Below are 23,947 nucleotides of genomic sequence, written 5' to 3' on the forward strand. Positions count from 1 at the left end.
CCAAACTGACACTGACCCTGACACACCCAAATGTTGTGAACACTTTTGACCTGACTTCTGAGTTTGGCTTCCCTCTGTTGGTTGCTGCGGGTAATGGAGCTGGTCGGGTTGACAGAAGTCAATCACCAGAAGAGGATGATTGGAGGTCAGGTGTTACAGACTGGGAAGATTTAAGTCAGCAAGCTTCCCTCAGTTGTTGCTGGTGATTTGGTTTTCTTCCTGTGCATTTTGAAGTCCGCTTGCCCCCTGCTTGGTCCTGCATCGTTCAGATAAGTTATTTGTTTTCTGGAATCTTTTTGCATTTGATCCAGTTTTTGCCTTTCTCTGCTTTCTGCTTTGCTGTGTGGGTTCAACATTGTTCCCTGCTGGGACCTGTGCTGGACCCTGTTCCATATGCCACAACTTATGTCGGTCTGTTTAGTATTGCTAGTCCCCTGTTATATCAATATCTTTTGTTTTGCTTCCAGTTCACACCAGAATTCTGATCTAGTGGGAGAGAGGTCATGTGGCCTCAGTATTTTTGCATATCAGACGTGTTGCAGGTCATCATTTGCTTTTCTGAGGGTTTTTTTGCGTGATTGCAGACAGTATCTTTCCTGTCCTGTTCTAGCTAGACACTTTGGGCCCCATCATTTGCTTACTCTATTTTCTGCCTGTGTTTCTGCTTCATCTTGTCTCACCGGCAATATATGTTTGGGGGCTAGCTATTCCTTTGGGGTTCTACTCCGGGGCAGTTTAGCTTTCCCCTTTCTTGCTTTAGGCTTAGTTAACTCTTTGGCTGTGCTGAGGCATCTAGGGCATCGTAGGTACGTCCCACGGCTAATTCTAGTTGTGTTGTTAGTTTAGGGGTCTGCAATCTGCTAAGTTACCAACCTTTCTGGTTTTCTGATTGCCTAGCTTATTTCCCGGCTATCCTCCTCCGTGACCTAATCATAACACCCAAACCCTTTACTGTAGGGCTTTTAACTGGAATATGTGGTCATGGGCCACGTGGAAAGCCTGGGCCGGGAATGAATCGGACTGCACCACTACCATCCTCTAGTCAGTTTCAAAATGCAAAAGCCCAGAGCAGGTTTTCCCTAAATCTGCCTTGAACATCCAGCATATCCAAGACCTATACTCACTTTTATTCTGCATTGCAACCACAGCTAAGTATGTGATTGTAATGCACTCCCATGACTTCAATACGCCTCCTGGGGGAACACACAGCGACCCTCACATATGACACCGGTCACTGCCTCACTCACCATTGCCCACTGAGCACCATCTACTTTTGGCTTCCTGTCACTAGTCCCTGCCCAGGCAGACAAGCTAGAGGTCCGTCCATCAAGAAGAAGAATGTGGGGCAGGAAATAGAGCTAGGGAAGCAGAGGATTGAGAATTGACATTCACAGAGCATTTAAAGGGGTGGTCCGGCACCTAAAATGTATTTTCTTTATATCTGTCCTTACACCCTAACCACTTTTGTAGTTAGCTTTAGTACACAATGCCCTACACTTTTCCCTATCTAGGTAATCCCTAAATGTGTTTTTTTACTGTACTTCCTGTGATGTTTTGTTTCAGAAGAGACTCAAAAGTGACGCAGGAGTTTCTTGCATTGCCGTTCCCTCTGAAGACACTGCATCCTGGGTGATTGACGCTGTGGGAGAGGTAAGTGCAGCACTGGCACTTTGCTTCTAACTGTAAAAGATGCCGGCAGGGAGCGCAGATAGAAGCAGAGAGTGACACCAGCTGCACCCTCACTCCCACTGGTGAGAGGGCGGGGCTGTCGCTCACTGCTTCTATCTCCACCCCTGATTGGCAGCTTTCTGCCTGTGCACAGCGTAAACCAAAAGCTTTAAATCAGTGGTGTGAGGGGGGATAAAACAGTGATTTTATAAAAAAAAAAAAATCAACAGGCAGCCCAGTAAGGCTAGTTTCACATTTGCGCTTTATAGCGCAGCGACGGCCTGTGCACGGCCGCCGCTAAGCCCCGCCCCCTCCCTGCTCCCTGCCCACCCCATCCGGTCATCGCCGCCTACTAGCGCACATGGGCGCTTGCGATCTGCGCACCCTATCTTTAGCATAGGGTGCGCAGATCGTGCGCTGGCCGTGCGCTAGCAGGATTTTGCCGTGCGCTGCGCACTTTTGAAGGTGCACCCGTGTGCGCCGAACGCAGCATGTTGCATTTCGGCGCGCACGGCGCACCTTCAAAAGTGCGCAGCGCACGGCAAAATCCTGCTAGCGCACGATCTGCGCACCCTATGCTAAAGATAGGGTGCGCAGATCGCAAGCGCCCATGTGCGCTAGTAGGCGGCGATGACCGGATGGGGCAGGCAGGGAGCTGGGAGGGGGCGGGGCTTAGCGGCGGCCATGCGCAGGCCGTCGCTGCGCTATAAAGCGCAAATGTGAAACTAGCCTAAGTGATACATCACTGGAATCAGAGTATTTGCCCCTACATCATGCGGCTCTCATAAGCCTAGTGTCAGATTCCCTTTAACCCCTTCCATGTGCAGCCAACTTTTGTGTTTGCACTTTATATTCATAACCTTCTTCCAAGATCCAAAACTTTTTTTTGCTATTGTTCTCTTCACATAGCTGTATGACAGCTTGTTTATTACAGAGTGAGTTGTAGTTTTGAATGACGCCATTCATTTTAACATTCAAGGTACAGAAAAATGGGAACAAATTTGAAAGTGTGGTGAAATTGCAATTGTGCGGTTTTTTTCGTGTTTTGTTTTTACGGTGTACATTCTGTGGTAAAAGTCACTCTGAACTACGATTCTTTAGGTTAGGGCAGAGTCACACTGCCGTATTTTTCGTCCGAGAATCGGACTGTAAAACTCGCACTGGCTGTCTGCTCTCCTGACCTGAGCTTGACAGCTGCATAGTAACCCATCACGCTGTCATGCTCAGGTCAGGAGAGGTGCCGGCCAGTCCGTGCAGTGCGATGCGATTATCGCAGGAGAAATACACCAGTGTGACTCTGCCCTTAGTACAATTATGGCGATCCCAAACTTGTATAGATTTTTTTTATCTATGTGGAGAAATAAACTCATAATTTTGTGGAAAAAAAAGTTAGGGGGTTTGTATCCCCATATTCTGACAGCCATATATTTTTTGTGTAACAAGCTGAAGGCTTTATTGAGATCACGTTTGGCCACATACATTTTTATAGCATTTTTTTTTTTAGAGGAGACTAAAAACACATCTCTGGGGTTTTTGATTTATTTTCTTGTTACGGTGTTTACCGATTGCATTAATTCATTTTATTTTTTGATAGCTCAGATTTTTATAAATACAGAGGTACCAAATATGTTTTTTTTTTATTTATTTCTTTATTTTCAGTGGGGGAAAAATAGCACCTAGTTCAACTGGATGGACATCCGAGGACGCACATTCAGCTTAAATGTATTGTGACACAGTTCTATCTATTATTTTATGTCTATAAAAGTTTGTATTTCTTAATTAAACCCTTTAACACTATCACGCACATGTACATGATGGCCCGGGTGATAAAGTGTCAAGAGGGCAGATAATTGCTATATTGCCAACATCTGTCTATAAGGCCACGTTCACACATTCAGTATTTGGTCAGTATTTTACATCAGTATCTGTAAGCCAAAACCAGGAGTGGGTGATAAATACAGAAGTGGTGACGGGTTTCTAGTATACTTTTCCTCTGATTGTTTCATTTCTGATTTTGGCTTAGAAATACTGAGGTAAAATACTGACCAAATACTGAACTTGTGAATGTGGCCTAACAGCCAGCGATTAGCTCCAGCTAAGCTAACAGTAGAAGCCGGTAAGCATTTAAACGCTGCTGTCAATCTCTGACGCACAAAACACCTGAACCTGCAGTTGTTCAACTGTTTAAATGGATTGCGCGCTGCTGGTGATTGCGCGCACCGGATTCTGCCTGGTGACACGATTGCGGTACACTGATAAATTACTACTATGACAACCAGAAGCTTAAAAGTAGAGTACTATGCAGCACTATGGTATGGTAAAGCATATGGTAGTATGATATTGCAGTATATAGTTTAAGCAGTTGGACAACTGCAGGTTCAGGTGTTTTGTGCGGCTAAAAAATAATTAAAAAAAGTTTTAAAAAATATAAAAGAAATGTAAAAAATATAGAAATTTGAATCACTTGTATCACTGCATTTATCAAAAGCCAAACTATCAAAATTATAAAGTTAATTAACCCAAATGATATAGGATTTAACAACAAAAAAAAATCAAAATGCCTGAATTTCAGGCTTTTGGTCACTAGCCCTCCCAAAAATAGAGCAATAAAAAAAAACTATGAACTTGTTATATACATTCCAAATTGGCATCAATAAAACTGTCAGCTCGTCACACAATAAACAAGCCTTCACACAGTTCTATCTATGGAAAAATAAAAATGTTACGACCACTACAATTTGGTATCATTGTAGTCATACTGACCTAGATGATCCTGTATTCACAGTAATTTTTGTTGCGGAATGTATGCCATAAATAGACCCCCCCCATGCCTCTAAAAAATAGCAGAATTGCATTTGGTTTTACAATTTTACTGCCCTTTGAAAATGTGTCCCCTTTTTCCAGTACAATGAATATTAAAATAAATGGCATACTTCCAAACTACAACTCGTCCTACAAAAAATAAGCCCTCAACAAAAAAATAAAAAAAGGTTATGGATCTGGGAAGTTGGGGAAAAATTGGCTGCAGAGAGAAGGGGTTACAGTGAGATAATACAAAAGCATTTACTTGAGATATGTTATCAAAAAGATTCAATGCGAGATTCGTCAAGGTGACCCCAAAGGTGCATTGATGATAATGGGTTCTGTCAGGGTGCAGTCATGGTGTCTATCATTTTCATGGGTAAAAAAATGTTATTTTGTCCAGCTTTTTCGAGAGAATCTGCAAGGAGCCTCCAGTGTTGATTTGATCCTTGTATTATTTTGCTACCAATAATTTGTAACTGGCAATTACGCACATTAAAAGAGCAACACTAATAAAATGTTATTGTGATTATACATGTACAAATTCTTAATTCATTTTATATATTTACTTTTGTGACCTCCATTTGGCTTTTAACATGATGGATTTCCATCACTCTCACTTCATTCTGCTTCTGAAGCTCCTTTATCTTCTGATCTTTCAATGTTAGATCTAAAATAGGATGACATGATAATGAGGAAAAAATTCCCGAAAAGCTTTTCTGCATTGAAATAGCCCTTCATTTCTGTGTGCAGACGTTTTTGTGGTTTGATCTATGTCGAGTATTTCTAATGACATTTGGAGAGCTTCTAAGATGGTACGGCGGTAATAGCATATAAGGCTACTGTAATATAAAGTCAATCACATTTTCTTTGGTGCTTGAAAATTTGTGAAGCTGTCAGAATTTTCCACATCTCTGCTTAAATTTGACCTAAAACTGCATGAGATTTTCATACAAATAATAATCGTAGATAAAGAGAACCAAATCAAACAATGGAGTAATTTTGGTGAAATGAAGAAAAATATCCAAATTCACATGTCTGTTGGTGTCAAAAGTTTGTGAATCTTTGCTTTCAGTATCTGGTGAGGCCCCCTTGTGCAAATTTTGAGTATATTTAAAAAGTCACAATTAATGAATCAGCCGAAAACATCTGGAATTCTGGAATTGCTAAACACCACCCACAAAGTGGAAAAAACAGGTGAGCACGCATCAGATAGATTTAAAAAATGATACAAATAGAATAATGAATAGATGCAAACAAAAAAAAGGAGCAAAACATACAAAGCTAGACAAAAAACCTTTTGAGTTGCTTATTTCAAAACTTTAGGCCTGATTCATTAAGGTCAGTGTTGTTCATGCCAGTTTAGATGAGGAAATGTGCTGGAGTCAGATGCTCCTCATTCATGTATGTACTCCTCTTCATAAACAGGAGAATTGGACGAGTGTCATACACTTCCATGTGTATCTCTTCACAAGTCTTACTACAGTCCCTGCTTGAGTAAAATTTGTGCTGCAGCAAACACTGCCGTTATTATTATTATTATTTATATAGCGCCATTAATTCCATAGTGCTGTACATGATAAGGGGGGTTACATACAAAGTTATAGATATCGTTAACAGTAAACAAGTTTCCACAACAAATCTACAATGACAGACTGGTACAGAGGGAAGAGGACCCTGTCCTTGCGGACTTACATTCTACAGGATAGCGGGGAAAAGACAGAAGGTCGTGGGGCTGCAGCTCTGGTGGTGATGAGGTGGCAGCTCAGGCGGTGGTGAGGCGGCAGAATGGTTATTGTAGTCTGTAAGCTTTCCTGAAAAGATGGGTTTCCAGGTTCCGTTTGAAGGATCCGAGGGTGGTGACGTGTTGAGGCATGGCATTCCAGAGGATAGGGGATATTTGGGAGAAATCTTGGTGGCGGTTGTGTGAGGAACGAATAAGTGTGGAGGAGAGTAGGAGGTCTTGGGAGGATTGAAGAGTACGTGAGGGAAGATATTGGGAGATTAGTTCAGAGATATAGGGAGGGGAAAGGTTGTGGATGGCTTTGTAGGTCAGTGTTAGTAGTTTGAACTGGATTCCTGGGGAATTGGGAGCCGATGGAGGGATTTACAGAGGGGAGAGACAGGGGAGTAGCGAGGAGAGAGGTGGATTAGTCGGGCAGCAGAATTGAGGACGGACTGGAGTGGTGCAAGAGAGTTAGCAGGGAGGCCACAGAGGAGGGTGTTGCAGTAGTCAAGGCGGGAGATGATGAGGGCATGTACAAGAGTTTTAGTAGATTGAGGACTGAGGAAGGGACGGATTCTGGAAATATTTTTGAGTTGGAGGCGACAGGAGGTGGCAAGAGATTGGACGTGCAGTTTGAAGGACAGGGCAGAGTCGAGAGTTACTCCAAGGCAGCAGATTTCAGGTGCAGGAGAGAGCATGATGCCATTTACCATAATAGATAGATCGGGTAGGGAAGATACGTGAGATGGAGGAAAGATAATGAGTTCAGTTTTGTCTACGTTGAGTTTTAGGAAGCGAGAGGTAAAAAAGGAGGATATGGCTGATAGACACTCCGGGATTCTGGACAGCAGAGAGGTGACATCAGGGCCAGAGAGGTAGATCTGAGTGTCATCTGCATACAAGTGGTACTGGAAGCCATGGGACTTTGAGTTGTCCTAGGCCAAGAGTATAGATGGAAAAAGTAGGGGCCCAAGGACAGAGCCTTGAGGGACTCCAACAGAGAGGGGGTGGGATGAGGAGGTAGTGTGGGAGTGGGAAACGTTGAATGTGCGGTCAGAAAGGTATGCCATTCATCATGAATTTGACGAGCGGCAGTTGTCACACCTCTGTCCCATCCCAGCTCCACCCACTTTGTTAGGATTTTCTGGTGTAATTCAGAATTCATTATTTCTTCAATGATGGCAAACATTTCTAGCTTAGATGCATCAACACAGGCCCAAACCCTGATACTGTAACCACCATGTGTCACAGATGGTATGTGTCACCGGGTGAATGACCCAGGGTGACATGACCCAACGGTTGAATGTCACAGAGTGACTTACCCAGGGTGACAGGACTCAATGGTTGGTCGGTCACCAAGTGGCACAACAGCACAACGATGATGGAATAGGGGAGAGGGAGGCCTTGACAATAGGGAATCAGGGACAGTCACCTCCTGAGCTCCAACCTGAGCCTGTCCCTGATCTCACCTAACACCCTATGCAGGTCCTTCACCCTGCCAACGTCAGGATACCTCATCCTTATTTGTCACCTAGATTTGCCCTGGCTAGTGAACTGGCCGGCAAGGAGCACTAGCCTCACCACTGCAGGTAACACACACAGGGGGAAGTGACAGCCACCAAAGGACAAGGTAACAAAAATACAACTTAGCTTTCTCTGCTGCAAAGCACCGCACAGTAGGACAAAGACATCAGATACAACATTTAAAGCTGAAGCACCACTGCACCCATGTCTCCAGCTCGGTCACTGCAGATTGCTCTAAAACCGACAGTCAGCTGATGCATCAGGTGACCTTTTAAAGGATGTGGGAGTGGTCACCACCCACAACAGCTGACCCAGCAGCCCAGCAGCAATGCAATTACACCTGCAGGCCAGCCGGTGGGGGGGGGGGACTGACATTAACCCCCGATGGCCTGAAAGAAAAAAAGTTTTAATCTGAGAACCAGATCTACCACAGATCCAAAAATGGATTGTGACAGTATGATGGTTTTATGCTTTTTTTTTTCATCCATCCACAAACCATTGTTCCAATAGCTTTGTGGCTTGTCCAAGTGATCTTTAGCAAACTTCAGATGGGCAACAATGTTGTTTTTAGAGAGCAGTGGCTTTCTCCTTGTCATCCTGCCATGCACACAATTGTTCAGTATTTCTCTGATGGTAGACTTATGAAAATAAACATTAGCTAAGGTGAGAGAAGCCTTTAGCTACTTTGAGTTTACCTTGAGTTTCTTTGTGACCTCGTGGACTAATATACTCCTTGCTCTTGTGCGTGATCTTTGATGTCTGACCACTCCTAGGGAGGGTAATAATAATCTTGAACATCCGCTATTTGAACACAATCTGTCTGACTGGATTGCTCGAGTCCAAACTCTGTAGAGATGGTTTGGTAACTTTTTCAATCCTGGTGAGCATAAACAACTCTTCTTCTGAGGTCCTCTGAAATCTCTTTTGTTTGTGCCATTGTACACTTCCACAAACATGTTATGAAGATCAGACTACAGGTATCTACCTGAGTAGTTATCACACCTCGGTCTGCATATAACAAAATAAAATAGGAAAATGCTGCTCACCTTCCTGAGTCTGTAACAGCTGCTCAGTCAGCTGACCAATATCTTGTCTTGCTTGGTTTAGCAATTTCTCCAGCTTCTTCCTGCCCCTGTAGGGCAAAGACCATGTTCAGTAGTATCAGTAAGTATGTAGTCGTATGATGTGTGTAAATCTAAGCATTTGAACACTACTGATCTATCAGCTGTGACATCAGTGTTTGCCATATCCTTCAGTGTTACATACCTGTCATCTAGAGGTTTTCTGAAAAATACGAGCAAAGAGAGAATTGTATTATTTAACATCAATACCCATTCTGGTTGGAATTGTAGAATATTATCTGCAGTCCTTCACCTCAATGTGAAATCTCTGTATTGCACAGCTATTCTTGTAATTACACATTTATTGACTTGGAACCTGACAGGCGATTCATGCTGCCAAAACCGTGGGCAGCATAAATTGCCGCCAAGCTGCACAATTGCAACAAGGTATATTATCTCTGAAAACACTCAGGTGTTTCAGAGATAATATACTTTGAAAATCTGAACGGGCATTGCAGAGGAAGATGAGATTAGCTAAGCACCACCCCTTGCTTTCTCTTTTTTTCTAAGTGATTGACAGGCCTCTCCGAGGTGTACATAGAGAGAAATGTATCAAACACCTGCTACGGTGCTCAGAAGATCCAAGCGGGGTGGTGCTCACCTCTCTACATGATTGACAGATCTCTCCCATTTGTGTACATTGAGATAGATCTGTCAATCACCTGCTGCGGTTATGACAAGATCCAGCAGGGATGGTGCTGGAGTACTCTGCTCTCCAGCTACAGGTCCCTGACCGGATCTTCATAGTATTTTATTGCAGTCTGGGCAGCAAAAATTGCCTGACAGGTTACCTTTACAATGTTCCTATGGTGAATCTTGCATTACAAATGGCTTGTAATGCAAAAAGAGACTATAAGAAAAATACCTGTCTTATTCATCTGAAGACCTCTGCCCCAACACAAGTATTGTAATACATTAAAATATTTTTTATAAGAAGTGGTGGAGCCCATTTTTTTATAAGTATTAATTGCTTAAATTGCTTATTATTTTGTTCTTGTATCTGATTAAATGCCCGAAATGTTAGGTGGACCTCAAGGCATCCATTTCTGGACACATCAGCTATTTATATCAATGAAACTGTAGATGCTGTGACTTCCCACAAGAAAAGATGAGAACCCGTATATTTCAAAAACTATTCTTTGTCTTTACAATGATATTGTATGTGGTGCTGTGCTTTTTTTCACTAGTTGTATTCCTACATTTTCATTGTATCAGCAAGAAGGAAAAGTCATCGAATTATTGAAATGACAGAACTAAAACATGTTAATGATATGCAAATTATGAAAAAAATGGAAACAAAATGCTCAATACTTGATACTGAATAAACTGAGACGTATGAGTGCCATGCACTGTAGAAAGCACTTAGGCATGGAAATCATCAAGATCCACTGCGGGGAGCACCTTTTTAATTGCCTACCAATGATGTCTTAGTGTGTACTTGATAGGAGACAAGTTTGGAGATGCTGAAGGACATGTAGCACATTTAGGCCACACAGCACGAGCAGCATACTGTCGGTAAACGTTGTGATTAAAAATGGCTCCTGAGATGCTTTGGAGAAATTGCCATACCACTGGTTCACTAGTTCCTCGACCAAATTAATTTAACACCAAGCTGCTAGTGTACCTGTAATGAAGACTAGAGGAGTCTAACTACCATACATTATGCCACCTCACACCATAATCCCAGAAGTAGTACTAGTATGATGTTCCCAAATGATGGCCTCTTCATCTTGTAGACTTGCCCTCCACCATGATAGCCTTTGAAAGTGGTGGCAAGAGGTCGATTGAACACTTATAGTTGGAAGCCTAGCTCATAGGACATTGTAGTGTCAGCACTTTCTGATGGTGCCTTAGATTTGGTACGTCACGTGCAATTTCATTTGCAGTACAGTGTGGCCAGTGGTACAGACATTTCTCCAAAATATCCCAGGAGTCGATTTTCAACACAACACCAGATTGCATGTTACCTGTACTACTGTGAGTAGAAGAGTTGCTCGGGTCAGAAAGAATCAGGGACCCAAGCCCCAATACATATTTTGTGCCCTTCCTCCCCATAAAAAAAAATAAGTTGGGTCGTGTCTCTAAAATTGGTGACTGGGTTTGGTAGAAATATTGAACTTAAAGTGCTGTTGGCAAAGTTGGGTCCAAAGTTTATTGGTCCGTATGAGATTCTGGAGTTGGTCAATCTAGTGGCTTCTAGATTAAAGCTTCCTCCATTCCTTCACATCCCTAACGTGTTCCATAAATCCTAATAAAAAAGCTTGTCCCTTTGCAGTGTCTCCCTTATCCCCGCTTCCTCCAATTTCGGTCGATGGTGGCTTTGAGTATGAGGTTCAGAAGATTGTGGATTCTCATAGGGTCCGAAATTCCCTCCATTATCCACTGGAGGGGATACAGACCCGAGAAGAGATCCTGAGTCCCAGCTATAGATGTGAAGGCCAATCAATTAGTCATGTCCTTCCATCTTAAATTTCCTGGGAAACCTGGGAGTCCGGTGACTCCCCTAGAAGAGGGGGTACTGTCACAATGCCACAGCTCAGTGTATCTTGGATGCAGTGACTGACAGTTCAGTCATCCAATCTAGTGCAGGGGCATGCTGAAGATGTCAGCATTTTGAGTGACAGCTCGGGCGTTCAATCTGAGACTGGGAAGTGCTGAGCTTTCTTCAGGTGTTCACTGTTCCTACTGATTACTCAGCTTCATATCTAAGCTGTCTGTCCCAGATAGCTGTCAGTCATAGCTTTCAGCTCAGTGTAGCTTGTCTTCTGTGCCTTGTGCTCTGAATTCTGATATTCTAATCTTTTGTTGCCGGACCCTGGATTTGCCTATTGACTACCCATTTGTATTACCCCTTTTGTCTTGACACACGTTGACCTTGGAATAATGACTCTGGACTGTGACCTGACTATGCCTTTTGCCGTATCCTTTTGTATAAGATGAGCCCTCTTGATATATGACCCCAGAATTCTTGACTACTCCAGAACCCTTGACATTAGTGTCACGTAATGAAGTAGATGTTAACTGCAGTTCTATGTGACACCACAGATAACCCAGTGATAACTGAGTACAGATAATGTTGCAGATGTTACATGCAGTCCTATGTAACACCACAGATAACACAGTGATATCTCTCTGAGTACAGATAATGTAAATGTTACCAGCAGGCCTATGTAACACTATGGACACCATGTACTATGGTCTTCCTGAGTTCACCAGAAAAAATAGAAATGCATAACTACAGTGTCTTATTGATATGGCTACTATAACTGTGGCACTGTATAAGTAGGCAATCTTTGCTGAGGGAACTGTATTTAGGTTTTCATGGGTCTCTGGGACACATTGGATGTCAAGTCTCTTGTTTGGGAACTTTTCATAATCTATGGGACTGTTGATTCACATTAGTGCTGTACTTGACTTCCTGCAGTAATCCCAAAGACAAAAAATGTAGTGGAGGTCGAGTGTACACACCATCGCTCAATTCAAGGCTCTGTAAGACATGGTTCCCAGGATCCAAAAGCCTGTTCTTGAGATCATTGAGGGGCCCATAGATCAGACCCCCAATGATCAGTAACTTACCCCCTATCCAAAGAAAAGTTGATACCTTACTAATTTAGGAATAACCCTTTTAATGGGTTGTCTGGTTCTATAATATTGATGTCATGGCCTTAGGATAGGTCCTGGCCATAGGATAGGTCATCAATATCAGATTGGTTGGGTTCTGACACCCCCAACAACCAGCTGTTATCAGCTCCCTTTGACTTGGAGCTGAAGTGCAGTACTTGGCAGCAGTTGATAATAGCTGATTAGTGGAGGCGATGAATATCAGACCCCCACCAGTCTAATATTGTCTAATGTCGTCAAACGACCAGGCAACCCTTTTAATGCTCGTTAACAGAGTCATAACACTTCTCTCAGCATTTTAAATGGGAACCTGTCCTAAGATTTATACTGTCCAAGTCATACGTAACATGAATCATACACAGGTTGGTTATGCAGTCATGTATGCATAGGGAAAGACCCAGGGCCGTATTTGCCATTAGGCACCCGTGCGCACGTGCCTAGGGTGCCAGGATTGCGTGGGGCGGCACCTGAGCAAATTTGCAAGTTGTTTTTTTTTTTTTTTTTTAATTAAGGCCAGGGTTGGCCCGCTCCCCTCATTCTCCTGGGCCTGCCCACCTCATTCTTCTGTGCCACCCGCCTCCCCGCCCACCTCATTCTTCTGTCCCATCGCATTTTTCCGGCTGCTGCAGGGGTCTCGGATCCTGCGCCCATCCATGATCCTCCTCCGATTCTTCTGCTGTACCGAGGTACGCGCGTGTTTAGGGCAGTGACAGCCCTGGCTCAGGAGGGCTGGGAGTGTCAGGTGATGAGGCCTGGATGACGAGCGTGGTGTGCTGCAGCCTGCAGGCAGGGGAGGAGGGTTGCAGTGGCGGCATCCGCCGGGCTGTGTGTCTGTATATCGGGGTGATGCGTCCCGCGTGATGCATGGTGCAGGGGCCTCTGATCACTTGTCACTGCTGTGTGGGGACATGAGTGAGTGGCAGGCACTGATGTCACCCAGCGCCACTGCCCGTGCTGTATATGGTGGTCGCTGCCTGGAGGCTGTACATGATCATGTAGGGAAGTGTAAACCCCCTGATCTCTGAGGAATGACCCCTGTCCCACCACCCCCAGTGTGCATCCCCTGCCACCCCCAGCGTGCATGTCCCTCCTCCCCGCCATCCCCAGCGTGCATCCCGCTCCTCCTCGTCAACCCCAGCGTGCGTCTCCATCCTCCCCGCCACCCCCAGCGTGCGTCTCCCCCCTCCCCGCCACCCCCAGCGTGCGTCTCCCCCCTCCCCGCCACCCCAAGCGTGCGTCTCCCCCCTCCCCGCCACCCCAAGCGTGCGTCTCCCCCCTCCCCGCCACCCCCAGAACACATTGCCCCTCCGCGATACACTGAGATTCATCAGCCTGTGACATAACATAGGGGCCAGAATGCGCTCGGCTGCGGGGTCCGGTGCTGGTGTTTGTGTTTTTCATTTTTACCTGATAATTAACCTGCAGAGATTTCCTAATGATGAGCACTGTGCCTGCAGGAGCTCCCAGCGAGGGGCGCCATCTGTATGGCCTGCACCTCAGCAGCCTGTGCGGCCAGGAACACTAGTGACACGTGAGGGGTGAGGATTGATCAGTGTCCTTGTACTTGGAGCCCTCATTATTATAGGAATATTTAAGTTAATAAATTGTTTTTGTAAAGCTTAAGGGTAAGTTCACACAGGGCGTTTTTGCAGCTTTTTTATGCTGTTTTTCAGCTGCTTTTTCCATTACCAGCAAAGCCTATGAGATTTCAGAAATCTCATACACACATTTTTTTGTCATCAGGATTTTATGCTTTGCTCTGTGTTTTTTGACATAGAGCATGTCACTTCTTTCAGCGTTTTTCCAGCATTTTTCACCCATTGACTTGATTGAATGGTGAAAAATGCTTCAAATACGCTGGTTGACTTTTTTTGCAGCGTATTTGAAAAAAGCGATGAAACCCGCACCAAAAATGTACCTAAGGTAAACCTGCGTTTTTGCTGCAGCTTCTTTCCTGCCAAGAAATCAGGTTTTGCTGCAGAAAAAAAGCAGCAAAAACGCCCTGTGTGAACTTAGGGATGAGCTATCAAGGTGCAGGGACAGGTAGTGATGGCTACTTGCGGACATGTGCGGCACTCAGAGGCGTATCTGAGGGGGGCAGCCGGCAGGGGGGCGCAGTCGGGCCGCCTAATGCGGTAGTCCGCAGTGTCTCCCCTGGCGGCTGCGTTCTGCTGCCCCCTGGACTTGGAGTCGGCAGTTCTCTGCGCCGGCTGTACAGACGCCATTGCTATTGAAACTCTGACCGCCGGGTCAGAGCAATGCCAGCAGCGTGATCAGGTCATGTGATCACGCTGCTGACGTCACTCGTCGGCGCTCAGATCTAACACTGGTGGTAAGTGTGCTCCACTGTGGAGCTGAAGAAACCACTGAAGATGGGAAATGAGGGGATTTGGAGTGTGAGGGGGTACATAATGTGTGTGGGGGATTTGGAGTGGGGGGTGTACATAATGTGTGGGGAGATTTGAGTACATAAAATGAAGAGTATGAATGAGGGCATGTATGAGGAAACAGTATGGGGGATGGGTGCAGACAGTATGGGGAGCGAACGGGTAAATGTATGTGGACACAGTATGAGTAGCGATGGAAAAATGTATGTGGACACAGCATGGGGAGTGAGGGTGATGGGATGTGTGCAGACACAGTATGGGGAATCAGGGGTATGTGTGAGCAGACAGTATAGAGAGTGAGGGGGTAAAGATATGAGGAGACAGTATGGTGAACAGGTGGGATGTTAGAGGAGACAGTATGAGGAGGGAGGGGAATAGTGTGAGGCGACAGTATATTGCAGATATTTTTATTTAGGAGCATTATAATGACACTTCTATCTTTAACCCCCTTCTGACATCAGACGTACTATCCCGTCCATGGGACCCGGGCCCCTATGCCCATGGACGGGATAGTACGTCTAGCACGATCAGCGGCGCCCACGTGGTGAGCTGATTATCACAGCTGACACCCGGCACTATGTGTCAGGGGCGGTCACGGACCGCCCCCGACACGTTAACCCCATGCACACTGCGATCAAACACGACTGCGGTGTACCAGGGGTTAAAGGGAAGCATCATCAGGGAGGGGGCTCCCTCCGTGCTTCCCTGAGCCCCCCACAGCAGCGCAATGTGCAGCGATGCTGCGGGGGGCTCTTTCCCTTTCCCTGCAGGTCCCCAGATCCAAGATGGTGACGGGGACCTTCGGGGGCCTGCAGGGAGCTGGCTTCCTCAGTGCCTGCAAAGCGCAGGCAAGGAGGAAACCTGTACACTGCCTGTGACAGATTGCTGATCTGTCACAGTGATCTGTGATGTGACAGATCAGCGATCGGTCACAGGACAGTGATGTCCTCCCGGGACAACCTAATAAAGTTAAAAAAAAAAAAAAAAAAGTGTAGAAATAATTTTAAAAAAATCGCTAAATAAATTAAAAAAAAAAATTTTTTCCTAATAAATTCATTTTTTGGAAATAAAATAAAAAAAAACAATAAAAGTACACATATTTGGTATCGCCGCGTCCGTAACGACCCGCCCTATAAAACTATCCCAATAGTTAACCCCTTTTGCGAATCCCTTAAAAAATAAAAATAAAAAACAAAGCAAAAAATGATTTATTATCATACCGCCGAACAAAAGGTGCAATAACGCGCGATCAAAAAGATGCATATAAATATCCATGGTACCGCTGAAAACGTCATCTTGTCCCGCAAAAAACGAGCTGCCACACAGCATCATCAGAGAAAAAATAAAAAAGTTATAGCTCGCAGAATAGAGCGATGCAAAAATAATTATTTTTTATATAAAATTGTTTTTATTGCATAAAAGCGCCAAAACATAAAAAAAGACCTAAATGAGGTATCGCTGTAACCGTACTGACCCGAAGAATAAAACCGCTTTATCAATTTTACCGCACGCGGAACGGTGGAAACGCACCCCCCAAAAGAAATTCATGAAACGCTGGTTTTTGTTCATTCTGCGTCCCAAAAATCGGAATAAAAAGTGATCAAAAAATGTCACGTGCCCGAACATGATACCAATAAAAACGACAACTCGTCCCGCAAAAAATAAGACCTCACATGACTCGGTGGGTCAAAATATGAAAAAATTATAGCTCTCAATATGTGGTGATGCAAAAACTATTTTTACAATAAAAAGCGTCTTTTAGGCTGTCTGCCCACGATGCAATTTTTAAGCGTTTTTGCTGCGATTTTCGGCGCGAAAACGCTGCGAAAACTTTTAAAAATTGTGTACAGAACGCACCCCATGCAATCCTATGGCATTCTGCACATGCTGTGCTAATGCTGCGCTTTTTTCCGCGGTGGAATCGCATCACGGAAAAAAACGCAGCATGATCATTCCTTTGTGCCGAATCGCAAAGAATTGCCGCAATTCCGCACCCATAGGAATGCATGAGAATCGCTTACTTCCCGCATGTGGCTATGCCCACCATGCGGGAAGTTAAGCGTCTCATGTGCGGTTGGTACCCACGGTGTGGAGGAGAGGAGACTGTCCTCCAGGCCCTGGGTACCATACCCCTGTAAAAAAAAGAATAAAAAATAAAAAATCGGGGTATATTTACCTTCTGACGTCCCGCGCTGCATTCCCGGCCTAAGCGTTCCCAGTAATGCCTTGCGGCAAGATCCTGTGATGACGTAGTCTCGCGTGACTCTAGAGATTGCTATAGTAACGCGAGACCAACGTCATCACAGGTCTCGCAAGGCATTAATGGGAACGCTGAGGCCCGGGATGGCAGCGCGGGACGTCGGAAGGTACATATACCCCGATTTTTTATTTTTTTATCATTTTTAACATTTTATCTTTTACTATTGAGGCCGCATAGGCGGCCTCAATAGTAAAAAGCTGCTCACACTTGTCAAACACTATGTTTGACGAGTGTGACCAACCTGTCAATCACTTTCCAAGCGATGCTTCAAATCGCTTGGAAAGTGCTTGAGAAAATCGCGGCAAAATCGCGAACATAATCGCGGTGAAATCGCGTGGAAAAAAAACGCGCGATTTCTGGGAAGGAGTCCGGTTTTCAGTGTGCGTTTTAACACGCAACGTGGGCACATATCCTTAGCGTGTGACAGCTGCCAAAAATAAAAACCGCCATAAATAGTAAATCAAACCCCCCGTTATCACCTCCTTAGTTAGGGAAAAATAATAAAATTAAAAAAATGTATTTATTTCCATTTTCCCATTAGGGCTAGGGCTAGGGTTAGGGTTAGGGCTAGGGTTAGGGGTGTGTTGGGGTTAGGGTTGGAGTTAGAATTGGGGGGTTTCCACTGTTTGGGCACATCAGGTGCTCTCCAAATGCAACATGGCGTCTGATCTCAATTCCAGCCAATTCTGCGTTGAAAAAGTCAAATGGTGCTCCTACCCTTCCAAGCTCTGCCATGCACCCAAACAGTGTTTTACCCCCACATATGGGGTATCAGCCTACTCAGTACAAATTGCAAAACAACTTTTGGGGTCCCATTTCTCCTGTTGCCCTTAGGAAAATAAAAAATTGGGGGCAAAAATATCATTTTTGTGGGAAAAAAATATGATTTTTTTTATTTTCACGCCCGGGCATTATAAACTTCTGTGAAGCCCTTGGGGGTTCAAAGTGCTCACCACACATCTAGATAAGTTCCTTAGGGGGTCTAGTTTCCAAAATGGTGTCATTTGTGGGGGGTTTCCACTGTTTAGGTATATCAGGGGCTCTCCAAAGGCAACATGACACCCGCAGACCATTCCATCAAAGTCTGCATTCCAAAACGTCACTACTTCCCTTCCGAGCCCCGATGTGGGTCCATACAGTAGTTTTCTCCCACATATGGGGTATCAGGGTACTCAGGACAAATTGGACAACAACTTTTGGGGTCCATTTTCTCCTGGTACCCTTGGTAAAATAAAAGAATTGGGGACTAAATAGCTGAACTGGAGCGGGTGCAGAGAAGAGCGACCAAGGTTATTAGGGAACTAGGGGGTCTGCAATACCAAGACAGGTTATTACACTTGGGGTTATTTAGTTTGGAGAATCGAAGGCTTAGGGGTGATCTTATTACAATGTATAAATATATGCGGGGACAATACCAAGAGCTTTCTAATGATCTTTTTACTCTTAGACCTGTGACGGGGACAAGGGGGCATCCTCTACGTCTGGAGGAAAGAAGGTTTAAGCATACTCACAGACGCGGATTCTTTACTGTAAGAGCAGTGAGACTATGGAACTCTCTGCCATATGATGTTGTAATGAGTGATTCCCTACTAAAATTTAAGAAGGGACTGGATGCCTTGCTTGAAAAGTATAATATTACAGGGTATATACACTAGTTTCCTTAATATTGCGTTGATCCATGGAGCTAGTCTGATTGCCGTATGTGGAGTCGGGAAGGAATTTTTATCCCCAATGTGAAGCTTACTGTTTGCCACATGGGGTTTTTTTTGCCTTCCTCTGGATCAACATGTTAGGGCAAGTTAGGATAGGATATGTGTTGAACTAGATGGACTTAAAGTCTCCCTTCAACCTTAATAACTATGTTACTATGTTACTAAATGATCATGTTTGTGGAAAAAATACGATTTTTTTATTTTCACGCCCAGGCGTTATAAACTTCTGTGAAGCACTGGGGGGAGTTCAAAGTGCTCACCACACACCTAGATAAGTTCCTTAGGGGGTCTAGTTTCCAAAATGGTGGCATTTGTGGGGGGTTTCCACTGTTTAAGTACATTAGGGGCTCTCCAAAGGCAACATGACACCCGCAGACCATTCCATCAAAGTCTGCATTCCAAAACATCACTACTTCCCTTTCGAGCCCCGACGTGTGCCCATACAGTAGTTTTCTCCCACATATGGGGTATCATTATACTCAGGACAAATTGTACAACAACTTTTGGGGTCCATTTTCTCCTGGTACCCTTGGGAAAATAAAAAAAATGGGGCCTAAATGATCATGTTTGTGGAAAAAATACGATTTTTTTATTTTCACGCCCGGGCATTATAAACTTCTGTGAAGCACTGGGGGAGTTCAAAGTTCTCACCAAACATCTAGATAAGTTCCTTTGGGGGTCTAGTTTCCAAAATGGTGTCATTTGTGGGGGGTTTCCACTGTTTTGGTACATCAGGGGCCTTCCAAACGCGACATGGTGTCCGATCTCAATTCCAACCAAAAAAGTCAAATGGCGCTGCTTCCCTTCCGAGCTCTGCCATGCGCCCAAATAGTCGTTTACACCCACATATGGGGTATCAGCGTACTCAGGACAAATTGCACAATAATTTTTGGGTCCTGCTACCCTTGGGAAAATAAAAATTGGGGGTGAAAAGATCATTTTTGTGGAAAAAATATGATTTTTTAATTGTACCGCTATATGTTAAAAAGTTCTGTGAAGCCCTTGTGGGTTCAAAGTTCTCACCACATATCTAGATAAGTTCCTTGGGGGGGTCTAGTTTCTAAAATGGGGTCACTTGTGGGGGGTTTCCACTGCTTAGGTACATCAGGGGCTCTCCAAACGTGACATGGCGTCCGATCAGAATTCCAGCCAATTTTGCATTGAAAAAGTCAAACGGCGCTCCTTCCCTTCTGAGCTCTGCCATGCGCCGAAACAGTGGTTCCCCCCCACATATCAGGTATCAGCGTACTCAGGACAAATTGCACAATAACTTTTCCAGTCCAATTTCTCCTTTTACCCTTGGTAAAATAACAAAAATAGAACCTGAAATTTTTTTTTTGTGAAAAAAAGTTAAATGTTCATTTTTTTTTTAAATATTCAAAAAAATTCCTGTGAAGCACCTGAAGGGTTAATAAACTTCTTGAATGTGGTTTTGAGCACCTTGAGGGGTGAAGTTTTTAGAGTGGGGTCACTTTTGGGTATTTTCTATCATATAGACCCCTCAAAGTGGCTTCAAATGTGATGTGGTCCGTAAAAATAAAATGGTGTTGTAAAAATGAGAAATCGCTGGTCAACTTTTAACCCTTATAACTTCCGAACAAAAAAAAATTTTGGTTCCAAAATTGTGCTGATGTAAAGTAAACATGTGGGAAATGTTACTTATTAAGTTTTTTGTGTGCCGTATCTCTGTGATTTAAGGGCATAAAAATTCAAAGTTGGAAAATTGCAAAATTTTCGCCAAATTTCCACTTTTTTCACAAATAAACGTAAGTTATATGAATTAAATTTTACCACTAACATGAAGTACAATATGTCACGAGAAAACAATGTCAGAATCACCGGGATCCATGGAAGCATTTCAGAGTTATTACCTCATAAAGGGACAGTGGTCAGAATTGTAACAATTCTCCCGGTCATGAACGTGCAAACCACCCTTGGGGTTAAAGGGGTTAAGGGCATCATGTGAAGAGTTGGTGCAGAAGACCGGAGAAGATGGAAGTCTGCAGAGACGAGATGTGGATGAGAAAACTCATCATGGGGTCTGGACAAGAAGGATGGATGACTAAAGAGACAACGTCACCTATAAGGTACCTGGATGGATGTAAATATTATTTGTGAAACTGACTTATTCTCTTGTTTTTTTTAGGTTAGGAACATTAAAGGGGTTGTCCAGGGTTGTGCTGAGTCTGCAGTCATTCTATGTGACTGCAGACTTCTGAATTCTCACAGTGCTCACCGAACGCTGTCAGGATTCTCTCGTGCCGGTAATTTACATACATGCGGTCATATGCTGACTAGACATGTGTGTGCTCACTCAATGAAAATGAATGGAGCGAGGCTGGGCACATCTAGTAGGAATGTGGTCCGAAGTATATAAATCACATGCTTGTGCTGACATGACCGTGTACTCTTGCCACCGGTACGGGAGAATCCTAAAAGTGCGCAGTGCATTCGTTGTGAGAATTCAGAAGCTGCAATGTCAGGATTCAGCTCTGCAGGTTCCAGTAGTCATCACATGGACACTTCACACATATGCGACTTTCATACTTATGGTCCTGTGACAACGAGCGTCTCTTCCTGTTTCTTTCAGTTTTTCACTGGACTTTGAAAGCATTAGGGAGAGCAGCTCGTCGGTACATGACAAAGTGTGCAAATTGCATGTGTGCAAGGGGGGGGGGTGCCGAACCGAGTTCTTGCTCCAGGTGCCAGAAGGCCTGGATACACCTCTGGTGGCACTTGCAGTTTTGCACTTGCAATGAGACAAAGAAATACTGCTAGCAGCATTTTTTTTCCGTTGCTGCAAGTACTGCATTTGCCGAATCGCGGCAAAACCTCAAGTGCCGCACATGTCCGCAAGTCCCATAGGGAATGAATGAGACAGAACGCAGTGTTGCCGTAAGTGATTCGTTACGCGGCAGATGCGGAAAAACTGCCGGATCTGCCGCGAATGGCAAAAATCGCTGATGTGAAAGTAGCCTAAGTCACTGCTGACATTGTCTGCATTAGTCATACTCGCCAATGGGGGGAGGCAGCACGAAAAGTGCCTAGGGCAGCACAAACTCTAAATACGGCCCTGGAAAGACCTGTCAGTATAGGGGGACTGATTTGGGAGAACCTTCCAGGGACTTGCTTCTGACTAGTCAGTCAAGACACAGACTCTGATCCATTAAAAAGGTTATCCAAGTTTGACACGAAAGCTTGCAGTCTCTTTATGTGACTGCAGACTTGTCAATCCCACAAATTAGGATTCTTCGATGCCTTGAGCATGTGGTCATGTGACTACAAGTATGCGATATGCATACTGCCGACCACATTCCAACTAGACAAGTGTGGCCTCGCACAATACAAGTAAATTCAGCGATGCTGCATACGTCTAGTCGGCATGTGTCAGGAAGTATGCATATCTTGTGGTCACATTTACCCACCTGCTTCCAGAAACAGAGAATCCTGACAGCAGTCACATACAGAATTCTGGACATCCCTTTTAAGATGTTTTATGTCAGAATTGTGCCATAAAACACCTTAAGTCAAAACATTTTTGAGCAACTCAGAATTTGTGTAAAAATGTTGAGACTTTTTTGCATATTTACTCCGGTCCTGATTATCTAATGCCAGAAGTATAATCAAGTCCCTGATTGGAGTAACAATTTGGCCTCTTTCAAAATCCGAGAGGTCTGCCATTGGTATCAGGTTCTCATCAATGTTCTTACAATTCTGCAAAACAAACAGTTAATTTACATACACATATCACATAACACAAATAATCAACTACAAAACATTACCATAAGTCACGGTTTGCATGTTTATAACATGTTCGAAGATTATGATGCCAAAACGTTAGGTGTTTCCATTATTTTGTCCAACCCCTGTATATTATAATGTTATAATTTTTTATATAATGTTTCCCATCCTGGCCTCAACCTGAAATAATCTCACATCCTGGGGCTCTTCACAGATGCAGTTTAAAAGAAAAAAGACACTATTCACCCGTCCTCGCTCCTACACCATATTCTTCCTCATCCATAGCCATATTCGGGGGATGGAGCCGGTTCCACAGGCGATGGGGCATGCTGAACGATTGGTCGGTGGCATGTATAGGTATTGCAGTGCCACCACAATACATTTCAGCTGAAAATGACACTGGCGTCAGCGGTCTCCCTCCTCCACTGGCTTACCAATGCACCGATCGTTATGCCATGGGGAGGTATGCCGCCTCAGTGGCCGCACGTGGCGGATGTACTTAAAACCCCTGCTGTATACTGGCTACAATGCCTCAAAATTTTACAAAGTGTGGGAGGATGTTTCAATACCAGTTCAAGGGAAAAGTGATTTAATTGAGTGGAGTGCAAAAAAAAATCAGTATATACCGTATTTATATAAATCACACAAACACAATAGATAGCTATATATAAAACACAGAGTAGATATCTATATATAATACACACCTGTACTATATATGCGTATATATTCCACCCTTATGTATTATATATAGGTATTTATTTACCTATTTGTATATAGAACACAGGTTCAGCATAACCAGATAGTAATGACAGGTGGTGGAGCTCCGAGCACAGTGCGCACAGATGTGGCTCTGCATATACTGAAAGGAGGAAGTTGTGTAGGCAGGGAGGAGGAGCTAAACAGGCAGTCACAGAGATGTGTCGCACTGCATTTACAATCGGGGCCGAGGCACCAAATCAATATGCTAGCGATGCCCCTATTAAGTAGCCTCCAGTCATGGCCTGAAGTGTCTCTGGACTTGTCTCCCATCAAGTAAATCAGGGACAATATTGGTCAGCAACTGCAAAAGGAGCTGCCAGCAGCGGATTTTGATGATTGGATGATGTCTAGCTGCATTCAGCGTGGCAGAACATTCTGCCACACTGGTACTGAATAAATTGAGATGTTTTGACTAATTGTTTTTCATTTTGTTTTCATTTGCATATCATTAACATGTCTATCCTTCTTGTGATTTCCATAAATCCATGACTTTCCCTTTTTTGTTGGTGCAATTTCAATTTTGACAGTAGGTGAGTCATACTGACAGGGCGGGTATTTTAGGTAACTACACTATATGCACTATGCTTGTACTTTAGATACGTTATTTACCAGTCCCGTTTTTTTAC

At 44.1% G+C, this 23,947-nt stretch overlaps 1 protein-coding gene across 5 annotated transcripts in view; it reads right to left on the reverse strand.

Annotated features, from left to right (window-relative positions):
• Nucleotides 1-13,509, reverse strand: part of LOC141093095 (uncharacterized) — a 63,382-nt gene extending 49,873 nt beyond the window's left edge. For 3 of the 5 annotated variants that reach the window (XM_073579559.1, XM_073579560.1, XM_073579557.1), the window contains exons 1-4: nucleotides 13,052-13,509; nucleotides 8,987-9,004; nucleotides 8,767-8,852; nucleotides 5,040-5,140 (exon numbers count right to left, since the gene is read on the reverse strand). In XM_073579559.1, coding sequence (XP_073435660.1) covers nucleotides 5,040-5,140; nucleotides 8,767-8,852; nucleotides 8,987-9,004; nucleotides 13,052-13,113 — 267 coding nt within the window. In that variant the 5' untranslated portion in view covers nucleotides 13,114-13,509. The remainder of the gene's footprint in view (nucleotides 1-5,039; nucleotides 5,141-8,766; nucleotides 8,853-8,986; nucleotides 9,005-13,051) is intronic. The other 2 variants (XM_073579558.1, XM_073579561.1) reach the window with 2 other exon arrangements.
• Between the last annotated feature and the right edge of the window lie 10,438 nt (nucleotides 13,510-23,947).

The sequence above is a fragment of the Dendrobates tinctorius genome, unplaced genomic scaffold (genome assembly GCF_039654945.1).
Source record: "Dendrobates tinctorius isolate UK_male_01 unplaced genomic scaffold, ASM3965494v1 ptg000062l, whole genome shotgun sequence".
NCBI classification, from domain to species: domain Eukaryota; kingdom Metazoa; phylum Chordata; class Amphibia; order Anura; family Dendrobatidae; genus Dendrobates; species Dendrobates tinctorius.